This window comes from Peromyscus leucopus, chromosome 12 (assembly GCF_004664715.2).
Source record: "Peromyscus leucopus breed LL Stock chromosome 12, UCI_PerLeu_2.1, whole genome shotgun sequence".
Lineage (NCBI taxonomy): Eukaryota > Metazoa > Chordata > Mammalia > Rodentia > Cricetidae > Peromyscus > Peromyscus leucopus.
The window spans coordinates 19,865,493-19,883,957 of NC_051073.1; the positions used below are offsets into that span (position 1 = coordinate 19,865,493).

General features: G+C 37.9%; 1 protein-coding gene across 1 annotated transcript in view; it reads right to left on the reverse strand.

Moving 5' to 3' along the window:
• The window catches only part of Cxadr (CXADR Ig-like cell adhesion molecule), a 57,027-nt gene that overhangs the window by 1,000 nt on the left and 37,562 nt on the right, over positions 1-18,465 (reverse strand). The window contains 3 exon segments of the mRNA XM_028882126.2: positions 17,102-17,214; positions 17,217-17,284; positions 18,305-18,443. Of these exon segments, the coding sequence (XP_028737959.1) occupies positions 17,102-17,214; positions 17,217-17,284; positions 18,305-18,443 (320 nt within the window).

The window sequence follows — 18,465 nt, forward strand, 5'->3', positions numbered from 1 at the left end:
GGCCCCTTTATTTCATTTAGTTGGTTTTGGTTTTTTTGAGATACGGTCCCGACTTAGCTCTAGCTGTCTTGGAACTCACTGTGTAGACTAGGCTTGCCTGAAATCTACATATCCGCCTGCCTCTGCTTCCTGAGTGTTGGGATTAAAGATGTTTGCCACCATGCCCAGCTCTGTTGCCAACTTCTTAAATTACTATTTAAGTACAGAAAATAGAATGAAGTTAAAACCCAGTGGTGTGAAATAGGAAGTCGTTTTTTTTTTTTTTTTTTTTTTTTTTTTTTTTTTTTTTTTTTTTTTTCGAGACATTTTCTGTGTACTTTGCGCTTTCTGAGTCACTTGTAAGCTGCTCGAATCACAGAGATCGCTGTCTGCTCGAGTGCTGATAAAGCGTGCGCAAAGTAGGAAGTCGTTTTAATACTGCAGTTTACTGTTTGCAACTTCATCCGGAACCATATTTTAATCAGCAGGGATTCCTAGTTTTAATGTCATTGCGTTCTGACTTTTAAGCCATAACAATTTTAGCATATTTCTAAATCACAATATCAGCTTTACCCCTGAATATTTTCCTGCTGGTAATGGCATCACAAGGAAGATTAGTTTTAAAATGAGGAGGCAAAATAAAAGAAACGGTGTATTTTGAACTAGGAGCCTTGTTAGTTTCCCTGGCTTGTCTCCCAATTGCTGATCTCAAATGATATCCCCTAGTGCTGGGACTTCAGGCATGTATCACCATGCCCCACTGAAAAATAAGCTTAACTGCTAAGGCCATTGTGCTGTTGTGAGTACTGGAGGCTTTTATGGAGATAATGACAGATTTATGGGCAGTTCGAAAGTTTAGAATAGTTCTGTAAGGAAAGACAGCATTTGTTCTGTTAGTTTGCTTATATTGCAGGTATATACACTTGTTGGGAAATTTGAAGTATAATAGCCACTCAGGACGAGAAGCATTAATATTATCACTCACCAAGTTGAACTCTGCACAGTACTGCAAAATATAAATCTATAGTCAGCCAGATGGCTCAGTGGGTAAAGGCCCTTGCCACTAAGCCAGGTGACATGTCTCTAGGACCCACATGGTGGTAGGAGAGAGCCAACTCCGACAAGTCTTTTGACTTCACATGAATGCTGTGGCACTTGTGCGTGCATGTGCATACCCAGAACACATAAATATGATAGACATGAATCCTTAACTAGCTCTGGCAACTATGAGATGATGCTTGGGGAAAGCCAATATTTAGACTGATTTGTTTATATTTTATGTGAATGGGTCTTTTGTCTGCAAGAATGTCTGTGCCTGTGCGCCATCCCTGGGAAAACCACAAGAGGGCATCAGATCCTCTGAAACGAGTTAACAAATGGTTCTTAACCTCCCTGTGCATGTTCTAGAAATCAAACCTGGGTTCTCTGCAGGAGCAGCAAGTGCTGTTAACCACTAAGCCATCTCCCCAGCCCTGGGAAAGCTGATTGTTAATTCATCTGCATTTTAGATAGTTTTTTGTATAAGACGATGACCTTTATTCACTACTCTACCTTGCTTTAGAGTTTAAGTTCATCTAATAGTAAAGCTTTCAACAGTAAAGCTTTCCCAGTCTGTAACTATTGAAAACAGATCACTCAGCAGTTGGCTCTTAAGTTCTGGTAGGCATGGGGTACTCGTTAGTGCAAACTAAGACCAAGTCAATGTTTCCCTTCCAGGATTGGACTGAATGAAGACTGGCAGCAACTGCATCATTTCAGCTTCAAAGCTTTACTAGTTTCAAGCATGAGTTGCTTGTGAATGAATAATGATAGATAATTGGTTTTAATTTCCCATTTTGTATTTGTAGGTATAACAGCAAAGCTCTAAATTTTAGAGGTTAAAGTTGGACATGGATGTGTGAAAAATATAAGTTCTTTGGTAAGTTCTATATCATTAATGAAGTGCTTAAGTACTTTCTTGGGGTGTTTTGTTTTCTTTTGTTTTTGGGACAGGTTTTCTCTATGTAACCTTGGAGTTTGACCTGTAGAGCAGGCAGGCCTTGAACTCAGAGATCTGCCTGACTGCCTCCTGAGTGCTGGGATTAAAGGCATGTGCTGCCACCACTACCACCACTTAGCTGTGTACATTATAATTTTAATCTAAGATAGAGCATTTATGTTGACTTCTAAGACGTCAGCTTTGTGATCATTTGTTTAATTCTCATAATCATCTCAAGATTTGTGCCATTTTTATTTCAGTTAAATAAGGACTCAGAGAAGTGAAAGATGTCCAGGATGACAGCAAGTTAATTAACTTAAGCCTCAACTTAAAAACAAAAAGGACTTAAGGCTTGTGCTCCATGGTGCCTCAACACACATACAGTTTGTTACCTACATAAAGTCTATGGACTCTTGGAACTTGTGAGGTCAGGTATTGGACCAAGACTTGACAGAGAAATCTTAGGCAGAGATTATGTTAAATGAAATTTAATACAAGACATTAGAATTTCTGTATTAACCATGAAGTCTTAATTCCTTGTTACAAACTGTTCATTTGTATCTGAGGAGGGGAACTAAAAAACGTGACAGCAGTTTTGTTTGAACTATAAATCAAACTTAAATAGCAGTATGGCCAAAAGGACAAGAAAACTACTGGCCAGGGAGAAAGATCACACATAAGAGAAATAATAGTAGCAATGCCCAAGATGAGCAGTCTTCTGCCTTTTTCTTAATTATCAATTTTTGGGTAACTTAATCTGGAACAAAATGTTAACATTAGTTTTGCCAAATTTTTCCCATATATTCTCTGGAATTAGACTCCGGTTAGTGAAACATTTACATGAATGCTCCTGTGTAAAATGTGTACACTCTAAACACTGCAGAAATTGCTACCTACTTCCCAGTGTATAAAAAGGCCATCTTCAATGTAGGACCAAAATAAAAACATTTAATAGTTATCAAAAGCATGAGAACTTATAGCAGATGTCACTCTTATTAGTGTAGTTTGATGTTTATTGCATAAAAACAATTTATACAAAAATCTTGTTTCTACCTTAAAAATGGAATAGCTACAGAAAGAACTTTCATAAAGTTATGAACTTAGGAATTTTGTAGGACTTGAAAACACCATTTGGATTTACACACATCAGTAGAGATCATAAAATGTAAACTAGTGGGATGTATGATGAAAAGCATCTGTAGCACTTCTGTAGTGCTGAGGCCAGTAAGTGTATCAGCTTCACTAGTAACTACGTTTGAAAGATTTATTTAGGCAGTCAGGATTAATAATCCCCATTACTGTGTAAACACTGTGTCCATGCATTGGAATATCCCCTAGTACCCTGCAAATAAATATAGCTGATATATCAGCTAAAAAATAAATATGATTTAAAAGGTAATATCCCTTGTTATTGAGAACATGTGGATAAGTAGAGATGTAAAGAAATATAACCTTTTGTAAGGCAGTTACAGTTTTGAACTATAGATCTTTTCACCTAGCAATTGTACTTTGAGAAATGTATCTACAAAAGTACTTAAATAGAGGTACTATCATTTATGTAAAAGTGTTCGGTGTAATGTATTTTGGGTAACAAAAAAGCCAGCCACAGTCAATGAGCAATTAACTAAAGTTTAAAACATGTATTCTAGGGCTGGAGAGATGGCTCAGTGGTTAAGAACACTGGCTGTTCTTCCAGAGGTCCTGAGTTCAATTCCCAGCAACCACATGGTGCCTCACAACCATCTGTAATGAGATCTGGTGCCCTCTTCTGTTCTGCAGGGATACATGCAGACATTACACTGAATATATAATAAATAAATATATATAATATATATATTTAAAAAAATGTATTCTAGGTAATATGGAAAATGCTTTGTGGCTATGGGAAAAAAGAGATGAGTTTATAATGGCATAAAACATTAGAGGTGAAAACATAAAAATATCCTGTCTACAATGGTGTCTGTATTGTCTGAAAAAAAAACAGTTTTGACAGTATATTCAGAGGAAGGAGAAAGAGCTAAGTACAGACCATTTTATTTTTCTACTCTGCTTATTTCTTTGGATTTTTCTGGTGAGCATTATTTCTCTAATTTTTTTAACTAGCTTGCTTTTTTAATTAATTTTATTTTTAAGGGCTAATGTAATATGATAATATGATAAAACAAAAACTAACACGGAGTTGGACAAGATAAAGAGAAGGAAAGAGAGAGACCGAAAGGAAGAGTCAGAGACCCACTCTTTGGCACACTCAGAAATCCCATAAAACATTGAACTGGAAGCCACAATTCCATAATTCTTTAACTGGAGGGGTCAAAACAATTTGTTAAAACACTTAAGTCCACTGGATTCATTTTTAGCTAATACTCGTAGAAAATAGAGTATTTCTATTTAATTCAACAGAATTCTCTGTTGAAATGTACAGTAATGAAGGACTATAATCCATGCATGCCGTGCAGCAGCATGGAGCCAGTGAGAGAGTGATCCCAGTCTACTGAAGAGAAGACATGTCCACAGTGTTATGAGAGAGCTGGCTGAGAGTACATATAAAAGGTAATGAGAATAGACTGTGCCTTAGAGGGCTTTGTGTCCTTGGTTCTTGATACAGGGTCTGAACTGAGAATGACCTTGAACTCCCAATTCCCTTGCCTCTACCTACCCAGAGTGCTGGGATTATAAGCATAAACCACCAGGCCTGGCTTAGAATTTGTTTATTATAAAATGAGATGACAGATATAAGACACTGGTACCTGGCAAGTATTAATACTTAGTATGTTTACATGAGGTATCTGGAAGGTGGAAAGTCAGTATAGAAGGCAGGACTAAAGGTACCTGCTTATTAGCTGTCCAGAGTAGCACATACATGAAGTCTCAGCACTTGGGTGGCTAAGGCAGGAAAACTGCAAGTTTAAGGCCAGTCTGGATGACATAGTTTAAAGCCAGCCTACACGATAAGAGTAAGCTCTTATCTCAAAAAAAAAAGGAAAGCAAAAAAAGTGAAAAATATAACTAGCCTAGTAATCAAGATTACTGCTATGGTAGTTCATGTGTATGTACACATATAGTAAAGACTTTTACCTAACCTATTAGGAATTAAGTGTTTTCCATTCCATGGTAAACCTGTGTGTCCTAATAATGTCTACTTACAGAAGAGAAAAGTGAGTATTTAAGCTGCCCAGGGCACTATAACTATAGAACTTTAAACTCAGACGTTGTAACTCTAGGACACATGCTTTTAAGAGCTGGGTGACGGAAGTTTACACAGTCTTAAACTGTTAATGCTATGTGATTTTTTTTTAATAGGAGACGAGGTATGTATTATTCTGATAATTTCAATGAAAATAAAACACCTATAAAAGTTGTTGGCCACAAGAGGGCATCAGATACTCTTTTAGTGTCAAAGCTAAAAGTTGGATTCCAAGTAATATCCCCTTGATATGAGAAGTTAGTGGTTATAACCTGAAGCAACACTTCCTATAGGAATGGAAAATTTTAGGTGTTCCATAGTTGTGTACAATATACATGCCTTTATTGTTGTTTTTATGTTTATCGAAGTAGTACCCATTCAATAAAATATATGTACAAAAGGAGGATAAATTGAAACCCCTCCATCCCTTTTGCAGATAGAGCCGCTGCTGAAATTTTAGAGGATGGATGGGGGCGTTTTTCCTTCTATATACATGTGTTTTAGTTTTCATATTCAAACTGCTGTTATGTATGTTCAGTTGGTTGAGTGAGTCTTTGTCCTTCGACGTTAAGCTGCAGATCTCTTGGAAATGTCACATCAGGTATCTCAATATGTACTTTACAGTGCTGGTGGTGATAGGAGTATTCCCTTCAAGGTCCAGAATTTATCTCCTGACTGCCAGCTTTCACTGTATTGTAAAGAAAGCAGTAAAGTTCAACAAAACAGTCAAATGTGGGCTGTTCGTGAAACTGAAAACATTGTTTTTACATATTATAGATCAACAACTAGACACATCTTTCACAGAAGTAAAAGTAGAGTCATCTGGGGGATTTGCCTAGCATGTGTGAGGCCCTGGGTTTGAGCTCCTGCTTGGGCAGAGCAGGGAGTGGGGGAGGGGCCCTTTAAATTTTTTAACCAGCATGGTGGTTTATACCTGTAAACCCACCACTCAGGAAGCTGAGGCATGAGGGTCGACCCAAGTTTGAAGCCAGCCTGGGCTACATAGTAGGTTCCAGGCCAACCTGAGTTACAAAATGAAGGCCTTTCTCAAACTTTTTTCTAATTTTTTAGCTTTATCTAAAATGACTGAAACATGAAAAATAAATTAGTCTGTCATCTGAAATGTTAGTAAATGAAACCGAGTCCAGGTTTGTATGGTTAACTGTAACCTGATTCTGTCTGCTGTATGTGCATAAGAAGCAGAGAGATGCCTGATGAAGTGGCACATAACTAGTCTCAGAGACCAGGAGACAGAATTTGAGGTCAGCACAGGTTACACAGTGAGACCTTGCCTCCAAAACAACAAAGAGCTAATCTAGACAAAAACAAACACAAGTTTCTTACATTAGTGTGACATTTTGATAACCAAAATAATTCTTTGGCAAATAATTTTGATCATAGCACTTTTGATCATAGTGCTTGATATACTGAAAGACATTACTGTTAACATACCGGACATAGCAGGGGATTTGCTACATCCTGTAAATGCATTTCCTATGTCAACCATAGCTTAGCAACACAGCACATCATCCCGTATCAGTCTGTGGCCATGTGGCTGCCTGGTAGCTACAGCCTGCTATACCACTGCCCAGCATTGCCAGGAATACGGTGCCCTATTTCACAGTCCAGGAACACATTGAAATTAAAAGTGTGATTCTGCTGAATATACCAGCATACAGAAGGGGGGCGGGGGAATCCAAGTTAGGGGCTGCATGTAACTTTCATTTGGGGGATGTTGCTCAGAGGTACAAAGCTTGCCTAGCATGGTATTATGCAGATTGAGCAAGTATTCTGCCCTAGCCTCAGAGTCAGATTTTTACTTTTTTCTACTATCACCATATTTAATGTAGCCTATGTGCACAACTTACCTAAAATATGGAAACAATTCATTCCAAACGTTTAGCTCTTGTCCAGCACACCCTGTACTGGGACCATCAAGACAAGACTCTAGAATACCTATTGATAACAGTGTTCAAAACCACCAACAGAAGGTGGCCTTCCTGGCTGCTGTTGCCAAGAGAAACTGGGAGAGGTGCAAGAGAGCCCCATACTAACTTCACTTCCTGTCAGTTTCCCTCAGTGCCAAGAAGCCAAGATTTCTAGAAAAAGACTAGACCAAGAATCAAGAGACATACTTTGTTTCATAAGGCCTTGTGAAATCAAAACCTTTCTGGGTCTTGCCTTTTTCATATGTATACAATGGTGAATGAAATAACGGGATATTATATAGTAATATTTCTGATAACAGATTTAATTCAATTTACCTTTATCAGGCTTAAAAAGAACTACCCATAAAACCCCAAACTTCTATCAGAGTTTCTTCCCCAAACATGTTCCCTGCTTTGCCATTATGGGAGCAAGTACTTCCAACTTCCAGATTTGCAAATCTTCAGTAGTCAAATGTGAAGAGATCAAGAGCCACCTGGGTTTGCAAAACAGTATCCAGATGAATACAGGATGAGGCAGTACACACATCAAGCACCCCGCACTAGTGCTTTCCTCCCATAGAAGACTCATTATACTGCTGTACAGCCAAGGTAAGACAGGAGGCTGACGGTGCAGCTCCAGTAAAACTTGTCTCTATTAGCAAGCTCTAGTTTGTGGGCCTAACGGATCCTCATGTAGCACGGTTAAAAAATTCTCCGTGAGGTGAGGTAGGTATGAGCAGCCCTGTTTCTGCTCCAGAACTCACTGCAGGGTACTTCAACATGGTCTCAAAGAAGCCAAAAGGAATTCCATGAGACAACGGACATAGTACTAAGGGCTCATAAGCCTTTAAGCAAACTGTAAAGGAGCCGTGTTTCTAGTTTGTCAATGTTTAGTGATTAATCATGGACACAGGCGGCCCCTGGTGTCCGGGGTTGCGGGGTCAAGTCGCTGGTGGCTTCGACATACTGATGGGCTTCAAGGGTTGCTTTAGTACTGAAGTGCATGGTTTACAGAAGTGCATGGTTTACAGAAGTAATAAATGTGTGTTGGAGAAAATGTCAAACTACCGCCTCAAAACGATCTCTTCACGTTTGATGTCATTCCTGCAACTGTTGTAGACATTTACAGTTTGTAAGATTTAACATTTTAAAGTCTATTGGCATTCCTTTTTTTTTTTTTGTAAAGTTTGAATTGCTATTTAACTTTTTTTTCACTTAAGTATGGCATATTGCTTACCTATATAACATTGTAAGAAATGCCCGTCAAACTCAAACATAGCTACTACACAGTACATGCTAGCATTTTTATTGACAGGGAAAGACTTCATCTCCTCTTGGTTAACTTGAATTTTGATTTGTGTAATGTTGTTTCTCTGAATGGAAATATTGCTCTACTTTTCACATTAAAATCCTGCTGCGTGTTAGAAGATTCTCAACTTTACAGCAGTCTACAAGTTGCAGTTACTGGTTTGATTCCTCCCTTCTCCCAATGCTTCATGTAAATGTTTTTACTGTTGACAGTTCTGGGACTGTGTGATAGGGACACTGTCCTACTTAACATTAAAAGAACACAGTGCCAGTGGCCAAAATTTATCTTGGAATAGTGTGTAACAGCTAACCTACTCTGTCACCTAATCATTTTCTTTTCAAGGGCAAAATAATTCATTCTTTCACCTAGTTTGTGCTGATTCCATAAAACTGCTCAAGGTAGAAATTGCAGCAACTTGAGGAACCTAAAGATAAATTGAGAAACACTGTTTCATCTCAAAACACATACAGCAGTGGCTTACTATGAAGAAAATTGGGGCAGTTGTAAATTACCTACATCTAGACTACAGGGAATCTGTTCTCTCGACATTTTGATGTAAAGGTGTATTCAGCTCTGAGAAGTGTGATGTCTGTTTTTTATTTTCTTCCCTATTGTTTGCACTGGATCCTAAATACAGATTCGGTCATACACACACTCACACATACACACACACTCTCATTTCCCTGCTTCCTATTAGACTGTAGGACCTACAGGTTTGCTCCCTCATCTTCATTTAAGTGTGATCACCAACACACACATGCTCTTAAATCCCAACCTTTTGTCTCCAATCCAGCATTCTCATGCTCCAGATAAACTTAGGGGTTTCAACATTGCCAGTTCCCTATTCAAGTAAATGCCTGCATCCAACGTGTTCAAAACACAATTCTATAACCTCACTTCCAACATTGACAAGTCAAGGCTGTAACTGCTACCTTTTCCCCTCTATATAGTCTGCCATGGTTATATGCTGCCAACTTTTTATCTATAATAGTATTGATTTTATGTTTTGGTCCCAGTATATAACTCAGTTACCAGTTACCATTTTACCTAAATTAAAAAACAAACAAAAACTCTTCATGGGCTTTATCCCTATAACAGCTGTATCTCAACACATTCAAATGTTAGTCTTCGGTTTTCTGTCCCACTTCACTTTTCCACTCAGTTGCTCCAACCTAAAACCTAGTCCTTCCTCCCTTGTGACCAATCCTGGCACTGCTAACTTTTAAAGATTAAACAGGATGCACTTTAAAACATAAATTAGTACCTGTGTATGTATAGAATATTCCTGGAAGGGAACAAACTGATCATACATTCCATTATATACTTAGGCTTTTCATTTGGTTCTTTTTTTTTTTTTTTTTTTTTTTTTTTTTTTTTTTTCGAGACAGTTTCTTGTTAGCTTTGCGCTTTCTGAGTCACTTTAGCCAGCTGCTCGAACTCACAGAGATCCGCCTGCCTCTGCCTCCCGAGTGCTGGAATTAAAGGCGTGCGCCACCAACGCCCGGCCTCATTTGGTTCTTTGAATAACCTATTCATAAACTAATAGAATTTAAAGTGCAGCTTTTTGACAAACTGAGAATAGAAACAAACACTGGTGAGGGTGTGCCTTGTATTTTCACACTGTCTCCTGCATACCACCTTTTCAAGTACTAAGAAATATAAAGAAAACTATTCAGACCCAGTTATCCTTAATGTAAAAACTTTTAATTCTGCTTCCCCGAAAGAAAAATTCATTCTATCTTATCAGCAAGATTCATAAAGACAAATTAATTTGCAGTTCATCTACTTTTCACTTGATGAGCACATAAGTTTAAACAGTATTACCATTTCATATTTTTTTTAATGATATTAGACTCTGGAGAAAGGATGAGGCAAGTGAGGTATCACTTTTTGTTTATATTAAATCAAAGTCAGGTGGTGGTGTTGCACACCTTTTATCAGTGCACTCAGGAGGCAGAAGCAAGCAGATCTCTGAGTTCAAGGCCAGCCTGGTCTATGGAGAGCTCCAGGACAGACAGAGCTACAAGGAGAAATCCTGTCTTAAAGCAAACACAAAAACAAATCACTGTAAACAGAAAATCCTCTAGGCAGATATTCTGGATCAATTTTGACGGTTTTTTAGGGCCCTCCTTTTCAGTTTGCAATCATCACTATAATGAGTTGAAATGTCCCTACCACTCCAAATTCTTATGAGGAAACTTAACCCTTAAGGTATGAGTTGGGAGCTGGTTGAAAATACACAGCAGTTACTTCAGATGAGGTCTTTGGTAGGTGTAAATGCAGTATGATTGATGTCCCAGAATAAAAAGGACGATGGTGATACATGCAAATAATCTCAGCATTCAGGAGGCAGGGGCAGGCGAATCTCAGTATTAAGGCCAGCCTGGTCTACAGAGCTAGTTCCAGGACAGCCAGAGCTACATACAGAGAAACGCTGTCTTGAAAAACAAATGAAAAAAAAATTAAAAAAAAAAAAGAAAAAAAGAAAAAAAGGAAATATGGACAGAGACAGGTATTTACAGAAGAAAGAATGTGAAGAGAGTCAGGGAGAAAAGACCCATGGACAAGCCAAGGATGGCTGCCTGGAACCATCCATCTCACAGCTTGCAGAGGGAGCCATCCCTGCCACCATGTTGACTGGCCCTTAAGTCTTAAGCCTCATCATTTGTGGTAGTTTGCTATGGAAGGAAGCCCAAGCAACAGGTACAAGTACACACTGAGAAATCACTTGTAAATAACTACTTTCAGAAGACCAGTCATTTAAAGACTTGAAAGACAACTGACATGGTACTATAATGTATTTTGAAAATTAAAGTCTAAGAAGTGTGTTTCAGGTATCTTAGCAGGTCTCCCTAGATTTTTATACCAAAAAGTAATAGGATATCAAAACTAGTTAACATGCTACCTAGACTATATCTCAGGTCTTCATTAGCTCTTTAAATCAACCAGGGAGAGGATTTCTTTGCTGTTCTCGTAAGACAGCACCTTTCTTTTCTATACAAATGCTTATCAATGTTAAAAAGGCACTGAAGTAACTTCACTTCCACTTCAGAAACACCAGCAAAATTAATTAAACCTGAGCTTGGTTTCTGGGCCCAACATGATCTTTTGACTGACTGTCATTATTGCATTTTGAAATTATATTCAGTTATGCCCTTAGATAATAGACCTTTTTTGTAATTTAGAAATAAGTTTCTTTACATTCACTGTTTAGTCAGTTTGGCTTTTACTCAATTAGCCAGGAATATCATATGATCTTTAGAATTATTAAGATTAAAATATGGTCTACATTAAAGGCATTCAATTATGCACCATAGTTTCACTTGACATTTTATTTTATATGGACTTTGAAATTCTGTGCATCCCAAATATCAAAGATGAATACAAAGATTTTCATCATGCCAACTCTCTTTAAAACCTGACATCTCATGAAGTAGGTAACTATCATCACTTTAAGGTCCGTGAAACTGTAGTTAAGTGAAGCAAACAGTAATCCTATGCTCCTCATGTTAGTTAGCCCCACTAGAAAATTTCACATTTAGTATAAGCCGCTGCTTCTCTAGTGGACCTGATTAGCCTTCTTCCCTAGGGGGTGCAGGGTCAACGACAATGTTGAAAGACACTTCACTGTAACAACAGTGGAGGTGGAGGCCAGGGTACTTCTGACATCTGAGTAGGTGCCACTACTATCCTATAATGGGAACAGTCGCCTACAGGGAACTGTCTAGCCCAAAATGCTGATGGTGTTGAGGCTGAGAAAACCTAGCAAATAAAGCAAACTATTCCTCAACATATAACTGTACAGAAACTTCAATGCCCCGTTTTCTTGAAATCAACCTTTCAAGCCTGTAAAAATAGCTTTAAGCCATGAGATGATTGTTGCTGTGATCTGAATGTTTATGCTTTCCTGAAATTCCTACATTGAACTCTCTTACTGGTAATGTGATAGGAAGTGAGAGTTTGGAAAGTGACAGTCGTGGGGCTCCACCCTCTTGATTGGAATGAATGTCCTTATGAAAGGCACGAATGAGCTCCTCTGCTCCATTCCACCTTGGGAAGACGCAACAAAACAAGCCCTCCTCAGACTCTCCTGGTGGTATGGTGTGGGCTTCCCAGCCTCCAGATCTGTGAGCAGAGTTTGTTTGTAAATGACTGGTATAAGAGATGCTTTTAATGCAGCAGGAAGGGACCAAAACATGTCTGTGTTTAGCATGTATTTATACACACTTTTAATTCATCTGAAAAACATGGGTTTATTTCTACAATTATGGGATTCCAGAAGCTTCAACTTCAACATTGTATATTAGCAAACAAATACATATCTGGAGTGGCATGTATGTATGGTTGATTAATATATGATGATAGCAATCTTTAGTCTTGTTCAAGGGATATGAGGGTGGAAGAGGCTGAAAGCAGGAAGGAAAGCATACTGAAGCTTTAGTAGATGTCTGTGGAAGCAAAATAAAGCCACAACACAAGGCAGAGAACTACTTTCTTCATTTTATTTCAAAAGTACACAAGGTCACAAACTAAGAGCAAGTTTCTGCTTTTAAACAAAATTGTTCTTACAAACTTTAAAATCTGCATCACTGGATATGTAAGCCAGAAATTTGAAATACAAAATCTGAAAATGACACTACCCATACTCCACTTTGCAAATGTGGGGTGTCAGATTAGTATTCTTAGTACCACTGTATTTATTGCCAAAATTCACAATTAGGGACAAGAACAAGTCAATCAGTGAATTGTGGTCCTTCCAACACCTTTGTCATTAAACAAATGAGCAGAAACCACAGAGCTGGTCTTTGCCAGAGCCTTTGGTGTCTAACTAACACCCAGCCCTGCTGATGGTGTCTGGATTCTAAACTACAAACTCGGACCTATGAAATATATTTTGTAAGCTTGATCTTAGAGCTTAGGGTCAAATTCTGGAAGGTAAATGGTCGGCCTTCCAAAAGGAGAAATAACCACAATTCACCAAGTTATGTATTATTCCTTTCTATAATATTTTCAAATGCAGTCTTGCTCAAATATTTTAGTGTCAAAGTAGGCAAAGAAGAAATTCTATTGCAGAACATGTTGCCTTTATTGCTGGAATATCCAGAGGCAATTGAAATATTAAAACTTGCCCAGAACATTTATACTACGAAACACAAGGATGTTATAAAGATATATGTACATATATAATATACAATGTCACAAACCACTTAAAATTGTGCCAGCATTTTTCTACACACTACTCTGCAAGTGACACATTTAAAGCATTCAACACATAAAAAATCAACTTTCTTTTCACACTGAAATAAGGCAGCTGAGAGCACTCTAAACACGGGTGAAACAAAATTTAGGGAAAAAACGAAAACCTATGAACATTCACATAGCTTCAAATTTACATGCTGTGTACACAGAGCCAGTAGTTATTTGTAATAAGTCACACATTAAAGAATAGCCAACTCCATGCAGTGAGTTCTTTTTAATCAAAAACGTTTACTTGCCTCTTCACTTAAATTCTAAATTCCCAGAGCTCAATCTGAAATTCATGTCTTAAAAGAATTCAGATTCAAACCTCAGTCTTTGCTCTTTCGAGACAAAACACTGTACCACTGAGTTCAACCCCCAAGTGTTAGGTCTCTCGGTGTAGCTCAGGCTTGTTTTGAACTGGCTACTGGCCTCAAATCTAAGATCTTCCTGCACTCCTAGAGTTCTGGGATCAAAGATGTGTATAATCACAGGCATTTCCATAATCTATATGGATCTTGCCCCCCCAAACACACCCAGTCTGTGTTTCCATTCTAATAAATCCTTGGCAGATAACTCAAATTTAAGGAAAGGTTTATCTATATAAGTAGTCAGGGAACTCAATACAAGACTGAGCAGCAGCAACAGCAACAGCAGCAGGGAGGGCTTTCTAACAGGAAAATATCAGTCAGATTATCAATAACAATACTCATAAATTTCTGTATTCCAAGCACAGACTACGTAATCCAGTGTCATCTCTCCAGATTACCCCAAGTAACATTAGAATATGGTTCTAAGTCTCTCAAGTATGAAGTGGAATCAAAAGGGGCTGCTGTGAAGACACAGTGTGGCACTGGCTGTCACTGGCGCTCTAGTTAGAATGCACTAATAAAGTTATTGAACTGTTGACCACTACAAGTGTTAATTCTAGAACAAATACTTGCTCCCTGGTTCAGTTACAATCATCAGTGAGAATTGTGTGGGAAACTATTAGTACTTGTCTGAGCTTTGGGTAAACTGAAACTTACAATGAGAATAACTACATACCAAAGCCTAAAATTTAACTGTATCTCTAATTCTATATCCTATTGGTCTTTTTTTTTTTTCCTTCCAGTTTTTAGTTGTTTTGTTTTGTTTTTTAAACAAGCTTGTCTTTCAGATCTGGACTGAAAACTTACTCAGATACTCTAGGTTTGTTTGCCTTTAAATAAATACGAAATGTGAGGAAAGGAAAAAGTTACACACATCTACTTTCTATAGTAATTTCTACCTAGCATAATCTTCATTATGTAAAAAATCATTAAAATTTACAATCTAATTTATTCTTGTTATATCTTATAAAAATGCCAAACATCTGACAAACATGGCTATGGTTCTAAATCAGAAACACAAAGAGTACAGGGCATGTGATTTTTTTCTTTTGTTTTTTTTAATCTTTATAAACAATGGTATCACTCAAGTGACATCAAAAAAAAAAAAAAGGGCAGAGGAGAAGAGGCAAGCTTGAGACTGTAAGGGTAGAGAGGAGTCACAGTGATGTGCTTCTGGAAACAGTACCTTCACCTCTAAGCACCTTCCAGGTAGGTGATAGCCAGCTCATAGGCACCAGAAAGTCATAGTAGAAATCAAATTACCCAAAAAGGCACAGATGAAAACATCAACACAAATATCAAAAGTAAGTTTATGTGAGATTTAAACCTACTTTACAAAATGCTTCCAAATATGTAAAACTGTACACGAATCCATTACATGGACATTCATCTTAAATTCACCATTAAAATGTATACACAATACTCTGCCTAATTGTAAATGCATGCCAACATTAATTGATAATGTAGCATTTACCAGTGCAGCACCTGAAGAGATTAACAGAAAACGATTCCCTAGGGGAAAGGTTTTGGAGTTAACGACATCTTTTATTACAGACCGCATCTACTATAAGGAAACTGCTGGCTCATTATATTCTACACACACTCCCTCACAATCTTAAGGGAAATACAATAAATTCACTTTCTTCTACAAAAAACTATATTTAATACATTTGGCAGATAGGAGTATTCCCTTTACTCCTTTTTAAATTTCTTTTAAGAGTAAGTCACTTTCAGAAAACTAAAAATCAAACTTGATTTGTGAGAACTATAGAGAGGCAAGTTTGGCCACAGGACAGCAAGCACATTGCCCAAGTCTGGAATTCAGGGCTGGTGGAAGACACTTAACTTGCCTCAAGTAGATTTGTTCACTGAGTCTTGGGAGAAAAATAACCTCCAGGAACTGTCCTCCCGATAGTAAGCCTAGATTACATATTCCTACAACATAAAATGTGCAGTACAGCCTGCCACAAAACAAAATACAAATTTAAAAATCAATAAATTGAGAATTCTCATCTATAACTGCCAGATAATAAATTAACACTTTTGTTGTCCATTTTTCCTTTTTTTCATTGCAAAAACATCACCTAAAGTGGAAGGCTAGTGTTTAGTTGTAGACGGACAAATCCTAAATCCTCAGTCTGTCTAGAGTTTTGCAGATGTCCACAGGCCCTGAGGCACCAGACACACTCAAGGGTTTCATCTCTGTGTAGCAGAAGCAAATCCTTCTGCTGAATCTCCAATGTTGTTCTTTTCCATAGCACATAAAAGGTTACTACTTCCTGTTGCCTCTGCAGTCTATCAGTTAGATATTTACACTGTTCTACAGCCAGTACAGTAACACAGACTTGTAATCCCAGCGTTCAGGAAGTTGAAGCAGAAGGATCATGATTTGAGGCCAGCCTAGGTTACATACTAAGACTCTATCTCAGAAGAAAACACAAAAAGAAGAAATCATTTCATAATGTTTATGAATGACTTAGAAATGAAACTAGTCATTTCTAAAACACTGTAGTGTTTCCTACTCTTAGAGATATCCCAAATACACTTAGAATTCTCAGAGAGATTATACAAACAAATTCAAACATTAAGTCATTTTTCCATGGATGTTTCTTAAATTTAGGGGATACTATTGTTCATAAGACAGACAACCTAAAAATGATGTTAGAAACCACAAAGTACCTTTTTCAGATGATTCAAGTATCAATTTGGTATGTATATATAAAAATTTACAAATTTCTTCACTTATGACATCATATTCAAAGTGCCATATCTTTTTTAATACCAGATGCCCATCGAAATCAACTTGTTAAGAAAACTCATCTTCTCCAGATGGTCAATGCCATTACTATTAAGTCTTTACTGTTTCACTATAATCAAGAAATCTGTGGAGCATGTTTCTTGGTTTCTTATTAACGTCTTTGTGTGTGTGTGCGCGCGCGCATTGGGGCTGCTGTTAAAATTTAGACTAGAATAAGTTTGATATATAAAGAGAAGAAACAAACCATGGAAAGCAGAAAAAGGAGATGTAGAGTTCTAGACTATAGACCCATCCTTGCTTTGTGCTGGAATCATCACAGGAACCGCTCCCATTCGACTAAGATTAGGGGCAGCTACCTTAGCGGGTGCCAGAGTTGGACTCTGAGGAGCGCGTTCAAAGTCTTCACTGGGGACTTGGTTGTACTGAGTCTTGGAATACCCTTCCATGTTGGAAGGGGACATGGACCCAGGGAGGAGTGGTTGCTGCCAATGTAGCTCCTGGCAGTGGATGTCCGACTCTTTGGAGGCGGCACATCTTCCCTGCAAAACAAAGTCCCCAACACATTGTAGTTTCTAAAAACCTACAATTAAGTAAGCTACACATCATGGGTAGGCACAAAAATACAAACATTGAGCACAGCAAGCCCTAACATCATTAATTATGTATGTACCTGCCCCAAATTATTATCTTGGTCAAAGCACAAAAATCAATTACTGAACTGTGGTTTTTGCACCAATGCATATGGTTTTGTCTAATGAGGGCGGAATCTCAAAGTTTCATATATTAGCATCAATGATGATCTAGTTAGCCATAGCATTAATAGTTAATAAAGCACTAACACATATACATAAATTTCTATCCCCAAAGGAAAGAAAGAATTCCTTTTACCTGGGAAAGTCCTCTAAGACTTTAGAAACCATATATTTCTGTTTTCAAAACCTAAGAATTCATAGCTCAGAATTTTCATCAAGCACTGAATAGACTATAAGCCTGAATAACTTTGGGTGTATGTTAATAAAATAAAATAAATCTCCAACTTCCAGACCCAACAGCAATTTCCAGGTGGTTCATCTACTTACATCATCTGTTATTTTTTTAAAGTATAATCCTAGTTAAAACCTACCAGTTTAGAATATTTAAGAAAATAAGCCATGTGTGGTAGTGTGTGCCTGTGACTCCACAATTAGGAGATGGGAGCACAAGGATTATGAATTCAAGGTCAGTTTGGGCAACTTGGTGAGACAGTCCCGAGGAGAAAAACAATTGCATTTCCAGTTCCACAAACTACCACTGTCACTAATGACAAGCAAGTCTTTTCCCGTGAAAGGCCAGGTGTTCCTGAGACAACCATTTTGTGTGATTCTCAAAATAGGCTAAGAAAATGTGAATAGTGGTTGGACGGATGCACTTGAACATGAACGCTTGGAAATGATTTGAGGGGAGGGACCCAAGTCTGTACGCAGTTTTCATAGTATTGCTCATTTGAGTACTTCGAGAACTGCCATTTACAAACGTAATCGTTTCTTATATGCCTGTCCGATCTATTTCCACTTGATTACCTGATATCATGATGAACTTCCTTTTCATACTTCTCTTCTCTGCGCTTTCTGTGACAGCAAAAGAGGATGGCCCCGATGAACACGAGAGCAAGCAGCGTTCCTATGATAGCCCCTGCAATCGTGCCGGCTCGATTTGAAGCTACAAGAAGATTTCAACCGAA